We start from the raw sequence: 14,355 nt of genomic DNA, 5'->3' as shown, positions 1-14,355 counted from the left end.
CCTGTATGTGTGTGTGTGTATGTGCATATATCCCCCTCCCCTTCAGCAGATACTGAAGATACTAGTATGTGCTTATGCAACCCTGATGAAGGCTATTATGACTTGCATTACTTTAGCAGAGATCTTGTATAAGTGGAGCGAAGCTCTGATAATAGTGCCTCACCTAACTTAATGCATCGCTGTCCTTCCCCCACAGCCTTGTAATTGCGTCAAGAAATCTCCCTGACCATTAAGAATAGCTAGTTTTTTCTGTTATTCAAGCACTTCCAGAGTGTGTCCTTATAGCTAGACTATCCCAGCAGTCTGCTTTCAAGACATGGGTCCCCCTAGTTGAGGAACTGGTAAATGCATTTGATTTAGGGTGTATGTGAGGTTTTCCCAAGACTCCAATTGGAATTGCTGCATCAGATGCATCCAAACTCATGTCTAGGAAACTGTAACCGTTTCCTGTAAATTTCACCCAAATCTTATCAATAACCGATAAGAGTGACTATAAACATTTCCGAGCACAACTGGGATTGAGTGCATGCTGGGAAGCGACCAGATGGTTGCACAAGCACATGTCTGCCAATGTGACCACATGAATGACGATGGTCGGTATCAGAGAGTACCCCACTTTAAGGGGTTGTGATTATGGTACGGAAATATTGAACTATCAGATTGCGGATGCCACCAAAAAGCAAACTATATAAATATCAAGAGGGGAGGGAGAGATTATTTTCAAGTAACATAAAACAAAAAAACAAAACAAAAACAAAAAAAACGAAAAAGCATTCCAGCAAAAGTATATATATATAAAAAAAAATCTAAACAAAAAAAAAAGTCTTCCAAGAAAATGTAGCTGTGTGAGTGAAATGGTCTAAGAAAGTTTACTTGGGTTTTTTTTTTTATACGTTAATGGTTGACTCCAATACAGCGTGTGCCACACTGATGTTTCAAACTTTGTTGAGCTTTGTTTAACTTTTTATTGAAAGAATATTATTCTTATCTTATTTTTATGCAGGTGCTGTTCAGGTGGAACGTTTTCCCTTTTTATAGTTTTGTTACTTTATTAATGTTGATTTAAATGCTGTAAAGAGCGAGAAGAGTGTATTTGAATGTGACCGGAGTTAGGGGGAGAAAGGAAGGATTAAAACGAAGGAAGGAAAAAAGACGGAGTCATATAATCTGTACAGATCTGATGTTTTACTGTTTTTGTTCTTGCGTTGGAAATGTCTTCAGGGTTGTTTAAACTCCCCTTTTCTCTCAGAAAACATTGGTGGCTTGATCGTTTTAGTAAGACGCAACAATTTTTGCCAAAGTGCGCTCGTTTCTAAAGTCGAATGCACTGCGGTGTCTGGTAGTGCTGATCGTGAATAAGCTTTAGCCTTTCCCATGCCAATTCATAAGACACAGCATACTTGGTTGAGCTGAGCACAGACCACCATCATTCCCTCTCCGAGGTGCAGAAAGCATTTGAGTCCAGACGTCTGGATTCAGATTGTCTTCATAAATTCTGCAAGCATTAGTGTCACCAATGGAAGTTCAAATCACCCAAGCATATGATCCTGTTGAATGTTTTCAGAGTGTCGCCCGTTCTGTCGTGTTGCTCTGAGATGCTTTGAGAAACCTAATGGCAGTCCTTGGTTTTGAAGGGCCCATTATGCTGATTATTATGACACCGATTGTAACCTTAATTGATTTTTTGTCTTTCTTTCTTTAAGAATCTTTTTACAGATGCATCTTTGTGGGTTTTTTATGTCTTATAGTAAGACTTGAATTCTATGTGCAGCGGTTTCCTCATGTTTTGTTCAGGAAGCTTCTTTTGCTACGATGTACAAATGGCAAACACAAATTTTCATAAACTGAGATTTAAAGCAATCTTTGGTCTGGAAAGTTCCACTTCCACCACTTCTGTTCAGTATTTTATCTTTCTCCTTGGCTTTGGTATATTGCAGGTATCCCAAGTGTTTGGGTTTGTATTTTCTGAAGAGTCTGTGGCGCTTGGCTGGTCCTCTAAAGCCTGTGTGCCTCTGACAAAAGATTCACCACTCTTTTACCCATAATATAGTTATGGGTTGCCTTGTATTAACAGATCTGACTTGGATTCTCAAAAAAAAATTGGGGGGATGACGGATGTAGAAAGTTCTCATTCAATGTTCCTGTTTTACACAGCCCAATATTAGCCATTACAAACAAGTATCTTAATATGAAGTTCCTTTGTTTTCTTTTTCCCCCAACCCAAAGATTATTGGGATTAAAGTATTCAGGTGCACAATTGTTGGGTTTTTTTATTATAAATTTTTTTTTTCCAATCTAATGTGATCCTCTAGTCTGAAGGCTATTGTTTTTGGGGTGTTGTCAGCAACGCTTATTAAGAGCACTGTTTGTCCATTTCCAAATTCCAAACTTTGTCCAAAATAATAATTGGGGGAAATCTGAAATGGGGTCTCATTTGGGGCAACAGGTATTGATTTAAAAAGCACTTTACTGTACCATGTGGTTGACTGCAGTTCACTCAAAGCTACATTTATGACTGTTGTGACAGAATTTTGTATTGTTTTGTACAAAACAAACCAACAAAAACGCAATAAAATGCTTTAAACAATGTTCTTGTCTTGTCTTGTGTTTCTGTAAAGCTGAACTTTATCAATCCCACCTCTGCCTGTGTTCACACAGAATCAGGAGCCTCGTATCACATGCTGATACCGCAAACATTGACACTTCTAATAATGATCAATCTCTTGGAAAAGGTTTTCAAAATGACTGATCCTGTTGACATAATCGCACATGTCGCTATCACCTGAGCATGAGTCACATGGTGCATCACCTTACTAAGTCAACATGGCTAGAACTGCAGTAGAGCAGTGCTGATTTTTTTTTACTTGAACTTTACAGGGCCAGATGCTTCTTTAGAGAGTCTGGTGCAAACACTAAAAGTTAGCCAGCACTACGGTTGCCATGGATATCTCAGAGCAGCTTAACAGCCTACTGTAAAAGTGTGGGTTGAACACGTGGAGAGAGTGAGTCAACAAACTGTTTGAATCACACTATTGCGCGTCCTCAGATTCACAAGTGAGCATAAACTGAGGGCCATTATAATTTTGTTGGTATATATTAACATTATTGATATAATCAGAACTTATTTATTTATAGCATACTTATCAAAGTACTAAAATGGACTAAGTACTAAAAATGTGAAATGCGAAAATTTATATTTTAGGTGCTGTTTTCAACCATTTTAATTGAGTTTTTAGGTTAAATGGCCCTGCAGTGTGACAAATTAATTTTCTAAACAAATATTTACTTACAATATGTAATGTAGTCTGTAAATTAAAATGAGACTGTAAAAAAAACTGCATGTAGAATAATTAGAAAATTGTTGAGTGAGATGGCATTTAGGTGTGTGTGCAATAATAATAGCAACAATAAGTTATTCTATTATTATTATTATTATTATTAAAAATAACCAAAAATGCACGGTCATGTTCACACACACACACACACGACAGTGACATGACTGCATTTTTAGTTATTTTTAATATTATTACAAATAACCACAATGCAGTCTCTCATGTTTTGCACTATGATAATAGAGGTTCATACCGCTTCATACCTATTACGTACTATGGTATGTCTCCATCTAGTGTTAGATGAGCACTTTCTTTCACCAATGACCAATTCTCTCTCATTGGATACTGGAGACTGTCGGAGGTAATTATCCTGTCACTTAAGATATGTTAAGTGTTTAAAAATGTAAGCAATTTACCAATGATAAATCAGGATTTGAATTGGATTCAGATTATACCCTGTTTCTAATAGGCTGAGAAGTCCTGCTAATTAAGAGTTGGAATGGCATTCAGGTGTGCACACTTTTATAAAAGTGAGACCAAAAGTATTACAAGAAGGTTTGGAGTTTGGAAAACTAAGAAGAAAAAAAAAAAAAAAGAAGGAATTCTGTGTTGGTTAGTATCTGAATGAGGGGTGTTTGTGGATTATATTTGCACTTTGCTTTTGCCTTTGATTCAAATTATAATTCAAATTATACCCTGTTTCTAATAGGCTGAGAAGTCCTGCTAATTAAGAGTTGGAATGGCATTCAGGTGTGCACACTTTTATAAAAGTGAGACCAAAAGTATTTCAAGAGTTTGGAAAAGAAAAAAGAAAAAAAAAAAAGAAAGGAATTCCATGTTTGTTAGTATCTGAATGAGGGGTGTTTGTGTTTTATTTGCACTTTGCTTTTGCCTTCGTTATTGGACTCACTTGCAAATGTGTAATTGAATGCATAAGGGTGAGTATTGTTTCACTGTTAACTGATTTATTTTATTCTATTTATTTTTAAACTTTTTAGAATGTATTCCTCCTAGAGCTCCTACAAAATGCAAGAAGTGTTCTGAATTCAGTCATCATCCTGCTGAGAAGGGGGAAAAACTACTTAAAACCAAGCTTAGATGGTTTAAGACTTTGATTGGTCCTTGTGTTAAACTGGTCCAGAAAAATAGAAATTAAAAAATAGAGAATCTGGACAATGTAACCATCTGTTTAATTACTGTTGTCCAAATTAAGGGATCTACTACTTGACTTTTAGAATAAACCAGATGGGTTTTTTTCCAGCTTGGTGCAGACGGAAGAAGCTCAACTGGGGATGAACAAATTGAGTGGCATTTTCAATTTCTAAAATTAAAGCTATTTTGTGTGTCGTGTCAGTTATTATGAACTCTTCTCAATGTGTGCACTTCTTCACACTCAACTGCCCTATAAAATGACATTGATATTCCGCCACAGTCATAAACCTTCATTAATGGGCATACTGTTGCACTTAACTCGCAGAGAAACTCAAATTATTCATTTAAAAGATAAAGATACTAAAGGCTTAAAAATAAAGTCTAAAGTAACGTGTTTAAAACACACTCATTTAAAATAAAGCAACTGCTTTATTACAGAATGCAGACGCGCGACGCAGATACCATGCTAATTCTCATAGGCAGATGGTTCGGTCAACTATATTACGTAAAGAACGCGACGCGAGCTGGGGGCCTCGCGGCGGTTGTCTGTCGCGCATAAAATATGGCGTCGTAGGAAGTCTGTTGTTGTCCGAAAGAAAGTGGCAACAAACGGATATGCAAATAACCACGCATGTAGTGGCTAAAACATACCAGTTAAAAGGCAGATAAAGTGACCGTGGTTATGAACCGCGATGTTGAGATCTACGGGGTTCTTTCGTGGGATTGACTGCCCGTTTTATTGTGAGCGTAATAAGGGAAAAGCCGGTGTAGATGGGTGCACCAGACCCTACTGTCACTTCAGACACAGCAAACAAAGACGAGGCTCCTCTGGGATATACGACATCAAAAAGACTAAAGCGCTTTCTGCGAGTCCAAACGGTGAATTAAAATGTCTTTGTGGTGTCATGTTTTCCTTTTGTTCAAGTTCACTTTGGGTTCATGTACATTTAAATGCACAGAAGCGTTCTGCTGAGGAACAAAGAAACCAAAAACAACCCCAAAATTGTACTGCCATATGTCAGAGAGTCCAATTTATAAATTAATAATAAACTATATGTATATATAGCTCTTACTGTTCTCAGGAAACTTTGATGCCTCAAAAATAGATAGTAACTTGGAAATGTTTGCTTTAGTTTTATGAAATTGTTTCTGCAGTTCTCTGTGGGTGTATATATTTGTTTTGATTGTTTCAATCTCTCTCTCTCTCTCTCTCTCTATATATATATACACACACATACAGGATACATTATATATTGTTCTGATTCTGTGATAAATTTTTAACTGTATCATTTAAATCTTGTGACTTTTGTTTACAGAGCAAGGATATGATCCATTCAGTCCAGAGGTTGTAAGACCGGGTGAACATTATAATGGGGAGCCACCGTCGAGCCTGTCGACGGGACAGGATGTGGACCTGGGCACCATGGAGCTGGAGTTGGTCAATCGGGCCATTGAGGCTGTTCGCAATGAGATGGAAAGGGACAAGAAGAAGCTTTCTCGGATCGGCGATCAGGAATATGAGCCGACCACAAGCTCTGTTAAGAGACCGAAACCCACTGCATCATCCCATCAGGGCTACGATCCTGGGAGCTATCAAATGGGCCAAGCTAGTGAATACACCCCATCCCCTCGCTCCAGCAAATACACTTTGGACTCCGAGAACAGCAGTGCCAATGCACTGGAATATGTGCCCACTGCTGTCTCCAAAACAAGCATTAAAAAGGCATTATCTCCACCACCGTCCCGTGTAAAGTGTAAATACACTCTGGATAATTCCAAACCAACCTCAGACATGGAGTACGACCCTCTCTCGAACTATTCAGCTAAGCCGACTGTTAAAGAACAGAGGACTTTGTGTTCAGAGGGAGAGGGGAGAAAGAGGTTTTACCCTGAAAAACAAGGGGAAGATGAGGAATACGTTCCAACGGCGAAGAAACCTAGGTCGACGTTACCTAAGGCAGATGTCCCGAAGTACACTGCAAGTTTCTCTGAATCTGATGAGGAAAGTTCTGGGACAGAGTATCGCCCGACATCCATAAGCCGAATGCAGCTGAAGGGAATCAGCATCAGCTTAAAACAGGAACAAGTGTCAGGTGTGAAGGGACAGCAAAGAAATCAGGTGTCTAAAACTTACGATGTTTTCTCACAGAGCGAATCAGATGATGTGGAGTCCCAGGATGTAGACTGGACAGACAAAAAGATGCCTGTGAGTCAGTTGAAAAATATAAAATATGATAAACTGAAAAAAGAGGAGCAAGAATCCAATAAGAAGACTCAAAAAGAAAGGCAGGAAAGTTCAAGTGCAGACAAGACATCGAAGAATTCTAGTCAAAAAGACAAGAACCAAAGTAAAAGTGAGGACAGAGTCAGTAAGTCCAAGGAAAAGCTGCGGAAAGACGGAACGAAGTTAAAGAGTACTGAGGAAAAGAACAAGAAGATAGTTAAGATAAAGAATGAACATAGCCACAAGGAAAAAGATAGAGGAAGTGGCGACATCAAGAAGCCCAAAATGGACAAGCCTGTGAAAACCAATAAGGTGTCATCCAAAATCAAAGACCATAAGAATGGAAAACTTGAGAGTAGCACAAAGGACAAGGACAAAAAGAAAAGCAGCCATGGGAGCAGCAGCAGCACTAAAGACAAAAGCAAAAAAAGCAGCTCAGTTGTTGATCCCAAAGAGGCAAGTGAGGCCAAACAGAGGAATCTGAGCCACATTGACTTGTTCGGTGCTGAGAGTGCTGAAGAGGATGAGGAAGACGAGAGGATAGTGAGGAAGTCAGCTTCTGCTTTTAAACGGGGCAGCCTTATGAAGAATAAGAGGAAAACGTCTGAAGATACATCATCATCATCGGAGGATGACTCTGAAGTGGATGATGACGATGATGGTGGTGGTGATGAAGCAGTGGACTACTCCTGTCTGCAGGATGAGATGGAGTATGACTCAGACCCGATGGAGGAGTGTCTGCGGATATTTAACGAATCCAAAGAGGTGAAGACGGAAGATAAAGGGAGACAAGCTAAGCAGGTACCACCGAGTTTTTATTTATTTCTCTAGGTTTGATAATCATTTTGGTTACTCTAAAAAGCCTTTATGGGGGTTTGAGGAGGTTATGCAAATGTTTGCTGTCAGTGGAATTTTCTGGGTTTTCTGTTGCAACTGAAGTTTCAGTTTCACTTTCATGTGTGTGTTTTTAGCCTTCAAGGGAACAGGAGGAGGTGGAGGAGGAAGAAACAGAAAGCACTTTAACTACTCTCTTTCCTGGCCAGAAGAAGAGGGTGTCACACTTTAAAGCTCAAGGAAAGGTTAGTGTTGGAATTCATGTTCTGACATGGCTGACATATTCTCTCCTCTGTTATTGGTTCCCTGCACTTCATATTTGCATATTAGCTGTATTTGGTGTGCAACAGTTAGACCATAAGCAAGTCAAGACAGAATATGTAGTAATTTATCGTAATTTAAATTTATATATGTATATGTATATTATGCTGTTCAAAAGTTTGGAGTCAGAATTAAGAATTATTAAGAATTTATTATTTATTTAACAAAAATTATACTTATTCAGCAGGGGCTCATTAATTTGATCACAGAGACAGTAAAGACATTTATAATGTTAAACTGCACAACCTTTTAACATTAATAATAACAGGAAATGTTTTTTAAGCACCAAACCAGCATATTAGAATGATTTCATAATGGTCATGTGACACTGAAGACTGAAGTAATAATGCTAATAATTCAGCTTTGCCTTCACAGGAATAAATTACTTTTTAAAATATATTACAACAAAAAGCATTTATTTTTAAAATTGTATTAATATTTTACAATATTACTTTTTTTGTGTTTTTGAGCAAATAAATACAGCCTTGGTGAGCGACTTTCAAAAATGTATATAGATTATTGTTTAGATTTATATAGATTATTGTTATTATTTATCTGGCACAATAACATACCATAATGTGAATTACCAGTATTAATATGATGTGGAAAAAATGGCTGTTGCTTGTTGGGAAAAGTAGGTCATTACTGGATTCTCTGTTTTGAAAACACCCTGAGGTGTTGTACTGAAAAATGCAGACAAGGAAGTGTTACTACTTTTAGATAGTTAGATAGTCACTCCTAACACTGCTTTAAGTGCCCTAAATAATCAAGATTCCAATTAGAAATAAGGTTCACCTAAAAAAATTAAATGATAAATCTCTACTTGTGTTCAGAAATTGCAGTAGAACAACTGTTTAATAATTGTTGTAATAATTTTCTTCATTCAGTCCGAGTCATCACTGAACGCTGTGCCGATGCTGCAGCGGAGAATGACAGCGCAGGAGATCTGTTACCAGCGCATACAGAAGGCCCAGCAACAGGCAGTACAGCTAGCTGCTGCAGTAAAGGCAGTGTCTGCATCGACCAACCCAAAACTGGGGCTCTCTGGAGAGAAACGGCGGGTGGCACACCGGCCAAACGCCTCCTTGCCCTCCTCAAAGCCTGGTATGAGGGTTCTACATTCACTTACAGCAGGATTAAGAATTAGGAGTTAAAAACACATGTTTTTTTGTAGGGCTAGCTGATGCCAGCAGTCGGGTGTTGTCACCCACCAGGGTGGCGACCGATCAGCTTTTAGTCAAAGCTCATACATCGACAGGCATCCTGTCAAAGACCACATCCACTACAGTGCAGAAAAGAGTGGCGCACACCCCCACCATGAAGGTAACGTCGCCCTATAACAGAACTATAATGGTGTATTTGAATGTCCCCAATAAACACTCTCTTTTCTGCCCATCACAGAGCTCTGCCATGAAGCGTCCTGTCATTCCTGCAGAATTTGGGGCCAAGGTACCCACTAATGTCCGCCAGCGTTACCTAAACATCTTCATTGATGAGTGCCTGAAGTTTTGTTCCTCTGAACAGCAAGCTTTTCAGATGGTATGTCAATCCAACCGCTATAATTCTGTCATCATTTACTCACCCTCATGCTGATCCTAATGTGTATGAGTTTCTTTCTTTTGCTGAACACAAAAGAAGATATTTTGAAGAATGTTGGTGATCAAAGAGTTGATGGTATTCCACTGTATTTTTTCATACTATGAAAGTCAATGGCTACCATCAACTGCTTGTTTACCAACATTCTTTTTTCATTTTTGGCTGAACTATCCCTTTAATGTCAACTCCCTTATATATATTGTTGATGTGTATATTCTGGATGTCTTCTTCACTCTCAGGCTCTGGAGGAAGAGAAGGTGGTGTATGACAGGAGCAGCAGTAAGAACATCTACCTGAATGTAGCCGTGAACACACTGAAGAAACTTCGCAGCAAGAGCACACCTACGTCTCCTGTCATCAGTGAGTCTAACACAAACACGCAGATTAATACTCCTGTTATACTGTCATTTCCTTTTTGTATTTATTTGCTAATTAGCAGATGTTCATCTGAAGTGACTGAGGGTACACTAACCGTGGGGTTAAGAGCCTTTCTCAAGGGAATAACAATAGTTTATTTGTTTTGTCATTAATCTGCCACCAACTGTTATATTCAGTGTTTTACACTGATATTGATCATGAAAGAGAAAGAAGATCCACAAGTCTGAGACCATATTGAAAGTCTGAAATTCAAAATCTGATTTATACCTGGGAATAAGCAAAGCTTTAGGATTTTAGGATTTTGAAAAATCTAAAACTAAAAAATGTTATGATGCTAATAAAATAATAAAAAAAGATTTAACATTTGATTAGTGGCCTAATAATAATGCAGCATAAGCAGATTTGTGTAGTTCATAATGCTTATGCTGTTGTCAGATTGACATAAAAATGAGATTCTGAAATTAATGTAAATTCCACTCAAATTGTTATGCTGAACAATTTAAAACTAAAATTACATTTAAAAGAATGTATTATAAATTACATTTATTTTCTTTATAATGTAATTAATTTCTGTAATTTAACTGTAATTAAAATATCTAGTATTATTTATGGATTTATTTACATTTAGTCATTTAGCAGACGCTTTTATCCAAAGCGACTTACAAATGAGGACAATGGAAGCAATCAAAATCAACAAAAGAGCAATGATACGCAAGTGCTATAACAAGCCTCAGTTAGCTTAATGCAGTACACGTAGCAAGGCTTTTTTTTAAAACTATATAATAAAAAGAAAACAGATAGAAAAGAAAAAGAATATAGCAAGCTAGTGTTAGAGGCCTTTTTTGCGCTTTTGGTAATTGTATAATAAATAAAAAGATTAGAGAAGCTAGTGTTAGTTTGTTTTTGTTTTTTTGTTTTTTTAAAGAAAACAAGCAGTTAGTAAATGAATAGAGTGCAAGTCTAAAAGGGGCAAGTTTTTTTTTTTTTTTAAAGAATAGAATTAGAATTTATGTTATATGTTATTTCTCAGAGAGCCCAGCTGTATCTGTGAATAGAAAGTCTCAGTCCCATGAAGGAGTACTTGGTGGAAGACTTGCTGCCACAACCAGCTACACAATCAACCGCTCCGGTAAACAGCAGGATGTGGACCCTAAAGGTACCTCACTACCACTTAAGTGTTATTCTAGCATTATATAAATATTATTATATTAATTATTATTAATTTTATTACATTTAATTTCTAGTTATCTTTATTTGTATTTCATGTTTAGTTATAACAATTGTAGTACTTGAACTTATTTAATTTAGCTTAGTTTCCAAAACAACATTTCTAATTTTCATTTAGGTTTTTTAAGTTTTAAGTTTTTCAGCTACTATTTATTTTCAGCTTTATTTCAATAGATGAAAACTATTTTTATTAGTTTTAGTTAACAGTAACAGCACTCTACCACCCTTTTTTCTGATCTCACCCATGTCTGCATCATGCTGTTTTCAGGCGCCATTCTTTACAAAAAACAGAAAAAATATGCAATGACTGAAGAACAGCTGCAGGAGCATGGCTACCCCAGACCTCACCCCGAGATGTCGGGTCACGCTGTTGTCCATAACCTCCCAGAGAAGAAAAACAATGACCGTTAGTTTTGTTTTTATTGTCTTAGACCAATTTCTTGATGCTACTTCTTCACAATACACCTTATGACAAAGAGCCAAACCACTAGGTGGCACTACGCTTAAACTTTTAGCACCTAATCAGCCAATAGAGTTTTTTTTTATGTACTCATTGAACATAAGTTGCATTATTTTAAACATCTGTACATTTGAAAATATCTTCCCTCTCCATAACATTTGCACTCTTGATTAATTGTCCTGTATCTCTTCCTTAGCTTTTTCCAAAATCTGTTGTCGATGTGGTGCCGAGTACAAGATAAACGCTAATGGCAGCTGTGTGCGTAAGGAGGAGTGCAGTCACCACTGGGGAAGATTACGCAGAAACAGAGGTGGGTATGTGTACGTGTAAGACAGGATGAGTTTTCTGCAATGACAATATGCTTCATGTATTTCACTGTATACGTTGCTGCTAACACTGACTTGTTTTTGTGTCTTACGTAGTTCCAGGAGGTTGGGAGACACTTTACAGCTGCTGCTCTGGTGCGGTTGGTTCTCCTGGATGTGAAGTGTGTAAAGTAGGTATCATCGTGGATCTGCAAATATTGGACCTACCACAAAAATGTCCTAAATCTAAAATAAGAAATTGTCCTAAATCCGAACCTAAACTAAGATTTAAAATTTGCTATGTTAACCTATAAAACATAATGGATTATGTGTTATAGATAATATCAAGTAAATGTAGTTATTTTATACATCTCACATTGCATCAAAAATGCAAAATGCAGAAATCATTGCAAATCTGCAATAATAAAACATCTCCCCCCACACTACACTAATTATTTTGTGTCATGAATATATCCTCTGATATGGTGATTAATAAATAGACTTTGTTTTTCATACGTAATAATGTTTTTGCTGATGGCAGACATATTTCTGTGAGGGTACAGAAGATAAAATAGTTTGCACACGCTGCCTTAAGATATCTTTTAGGTTCAGAAGTCTTTTGCTAGTTGAATCCGCTGGTTGAAGGAGGCAAAGCTTTTAAAGGAACACTCCACTATTTTTGAAAATAGGCTCATTTTCCAACTCCCCTAGAGTTAAACAGTTGAGTTTTACCGTTTTCGAATCCATTCAGCCGATCTCCGGGTCTGGCGGTAGCACTTTTAGCTGTAGCTTAGCATAGATCATTGAATCTGATTAGACCGTTAGCATCTCGCTCAAAAATGACCAAAGAGTTTCTATATTTTTCCTATTTAAAACTTGACTCTTCTGTAGTTACATCGTGTACTAAGACCGATGGAAAATGAAAAGTTGCAGCTCAACTGCGTAATATCCTTGCGCCTGCTGCACCCATGGTACGGCAGCAAAAACTCTTTGGTCATTTTTGAGCGAGATGCTAACGGATTCAATGATCTATGCTAAGCTGCAGCTAAAAGTGCTACCACCAGACCCGGAGATCGGCTGAATGGATTCGAAAACGGTAAAACTCAACTGTTTAACTCTAGGGGAGTTGGAAAATTAGCATATTTTCAAAAATAGTGGAATGTTCCTTTAATAATGTGTTTAGAGTAAGTATTATAGCCTCCTAAAAGTATGTTCAGTAATGTGTCTCTGAGGTCTCTGAAAGATTAGAATACCTGTTTTTGCTGTTCTCTTTTCCTTTAGCAACATGTACAAGATGGCCGTAAAGAGTCCTTGGATGGTTTTGTGAAGACTTTTAGCAAACCGTTGCCAGTAGATGGAAATGGAGGTGTCTATGCCTTGGACTGTGAGATGGTGAGAATAACAGTTATTCAAACGCTCCCACACTTATTTTAGGTGGATATAAAAAGCCCTATGAAGAAAACAGGATGCATTCTTAAGTCTGATATTAAAGATACTACAAGCCGCTCTAACCCTTTATTGAATCTAACTAAATACTATAACCTTTTTCATCTCTATACTTGTTTTATAGTGCTACACAAAGCAAGGTTTGGAGCTGACCAGAGTGACCGTCATTAACTCTGACCTCAAGGTTATTTATGACACATTTGTCAAGCCAGGCAGCAAAGTGGTGGATTACAACACACGGTAGGAATTGTGTTAAGAGATCTGCCATTCATTTGCCTTTCAGTTTTTCTAGTTTCAGTTACACCCGTTTGTGTTACATCCAGGTTTTCAGGTGTGACACAGGATGATCTGGAGAACACCACCATCACCCTGAGAGATGTGCAGGCGGTGCTGCTGAGCATGTTCAGTGCAGAGTCCATTCTAATTGGACACAGTCTTGAGAGTGACCTGTTTGCGCTCAAGGTACACCCAAACACTAGAGCTGCACGATTAATCGTTAAAAAAAATCTCAATCTCGCATTCAAACAACCACGTGATCTCATTTCTAAATAACAGTGATTCTCCTGTGTATTAAATATTTGAAAAATTCATACTGGAACATTCAAATCTGCATTCGCGCTGCCGCTGACACAGAGAGAGCAGTTACCATGTTTAGATAAGAAATAGCTTCACAAACAGACTTTTCAACCACAAAGTATTATTTCTCTCTTACAATCATTCATATTATCACAGAAATACTGGGATTTAAGTTTATAGATCCAATATAAACACTGATTGTAGCGCTTGATTGTAGAAAATCCCGGCTTTTGAAAGTAATTAGTGCTTCAAATAACGTTTGTGTTGATAACATTGTTTCGCCACTAGGTGGCGACAAATGACTGTTAAAATGTATTTGTATTTCATATATTAATGAAACAAGTGAAGTATTAAAGGGGTCCTATTATGCTCTTTTACAAAGTCTTGATTTTGTTTTGGGGGTGTACTAGAACAGGCTCTCATACTAGGTTGTTCGAAAAACACATTATTTTTCACATATTTTACATTATTACAAACACCTCTCTCCCCAGTCTGGCATGAACG

The 14,355-nt window shown here is 37.5% G+C and overlaps 1 protein-coding gene across 2 annotated transcripts in view; it reads left to right on the top strand.

Annotated features, from left to right (window-relative positions):
- The first annotated feature begins 3,915 nt into the window (after positions 1-3,915).
- The window catches only part of rexo1 (REX1, RNA exonuclease 1 homolog), a 13,159-nt gene continuing 2,719 nt past the window's right edge, over positions 3,916-14,355 (top strand). The window contains exons 1-14 of one of the 2 annotated variants that reach the window (XM_016542308.1): positions 3,916-3,944; positions 5,801-7,509; positions 7,680-7,787; positions 8,751-8,967; positions 9,038-9,186; positions 9,265-9,402; positions 9,699-9,819; positions 10,868-10,993; positions 11,333-11,470; positions 11,721-11,834; positions 11,947-12,020; positions 13,111-13,221; positions 13,400-13,515; positions 13,599-13,737. In XM_016542308.1, coding sequence (XP_016397794.1) covers positions 5,908-7,509; positions 7,680-7,787; positions 8,751-8,967; positions 9,038-9,186; positions 9,265-9,402; positions 9,699-9,819; positions 10,868-10,993; positions 11,333-11,470; positions 11,721-11,834; positions 11,947-12,020; positions 13,111-13,221; positions 13,400-13,515; positions 13,599-13,737 — 3,153 coding nt within the window. In that variant the 5' untranslated portion in view covers positions 3,916-3,944; positions 5,801-5,907. Of the gene's footprint in view, positions 3,945-5,040; positions 5,364-5,800; positions 7,510-7,679; positions 7,788-8,750; positions 8,968-9,037; positions 9,187-9,264; positions 9,403-9,698; positions 9,820-10,867; positions 10,994-11,332; positions 11,471-11,720; positions 11,835-11,946; positions 12,021-13,110; positions 13,222-13,399; positions 13,516-13,598; positions 13,738-14,355 lie in introns of those variants that run through there. The other variant, XM_016542307.1, reaches the window with a different exon arrangement.

This window comes from Sinocyclocheilus rhinocerous, unplaced genomic scaffold, assembly GCF_001515625.1.
Source record: "Sinocyclocheilus rhinocerous isolate Xijiao unplaced genomic scaffold, SAMN03320098_v1.1 scaffold1600, whole genome shotgun sequence".
Lineage (NCBI taxonomy): Eukaryota > Metazoa > Chordata > Actinopteri > Cypriniformes > Cyprinidae > Sinocyclocheilus > Sinocyclocheilus rhinocerous.
Note: the sequence above shows the minus strand (reverse complement) of the source record. Positions and strands in the feature narration are given on the sequence as shown.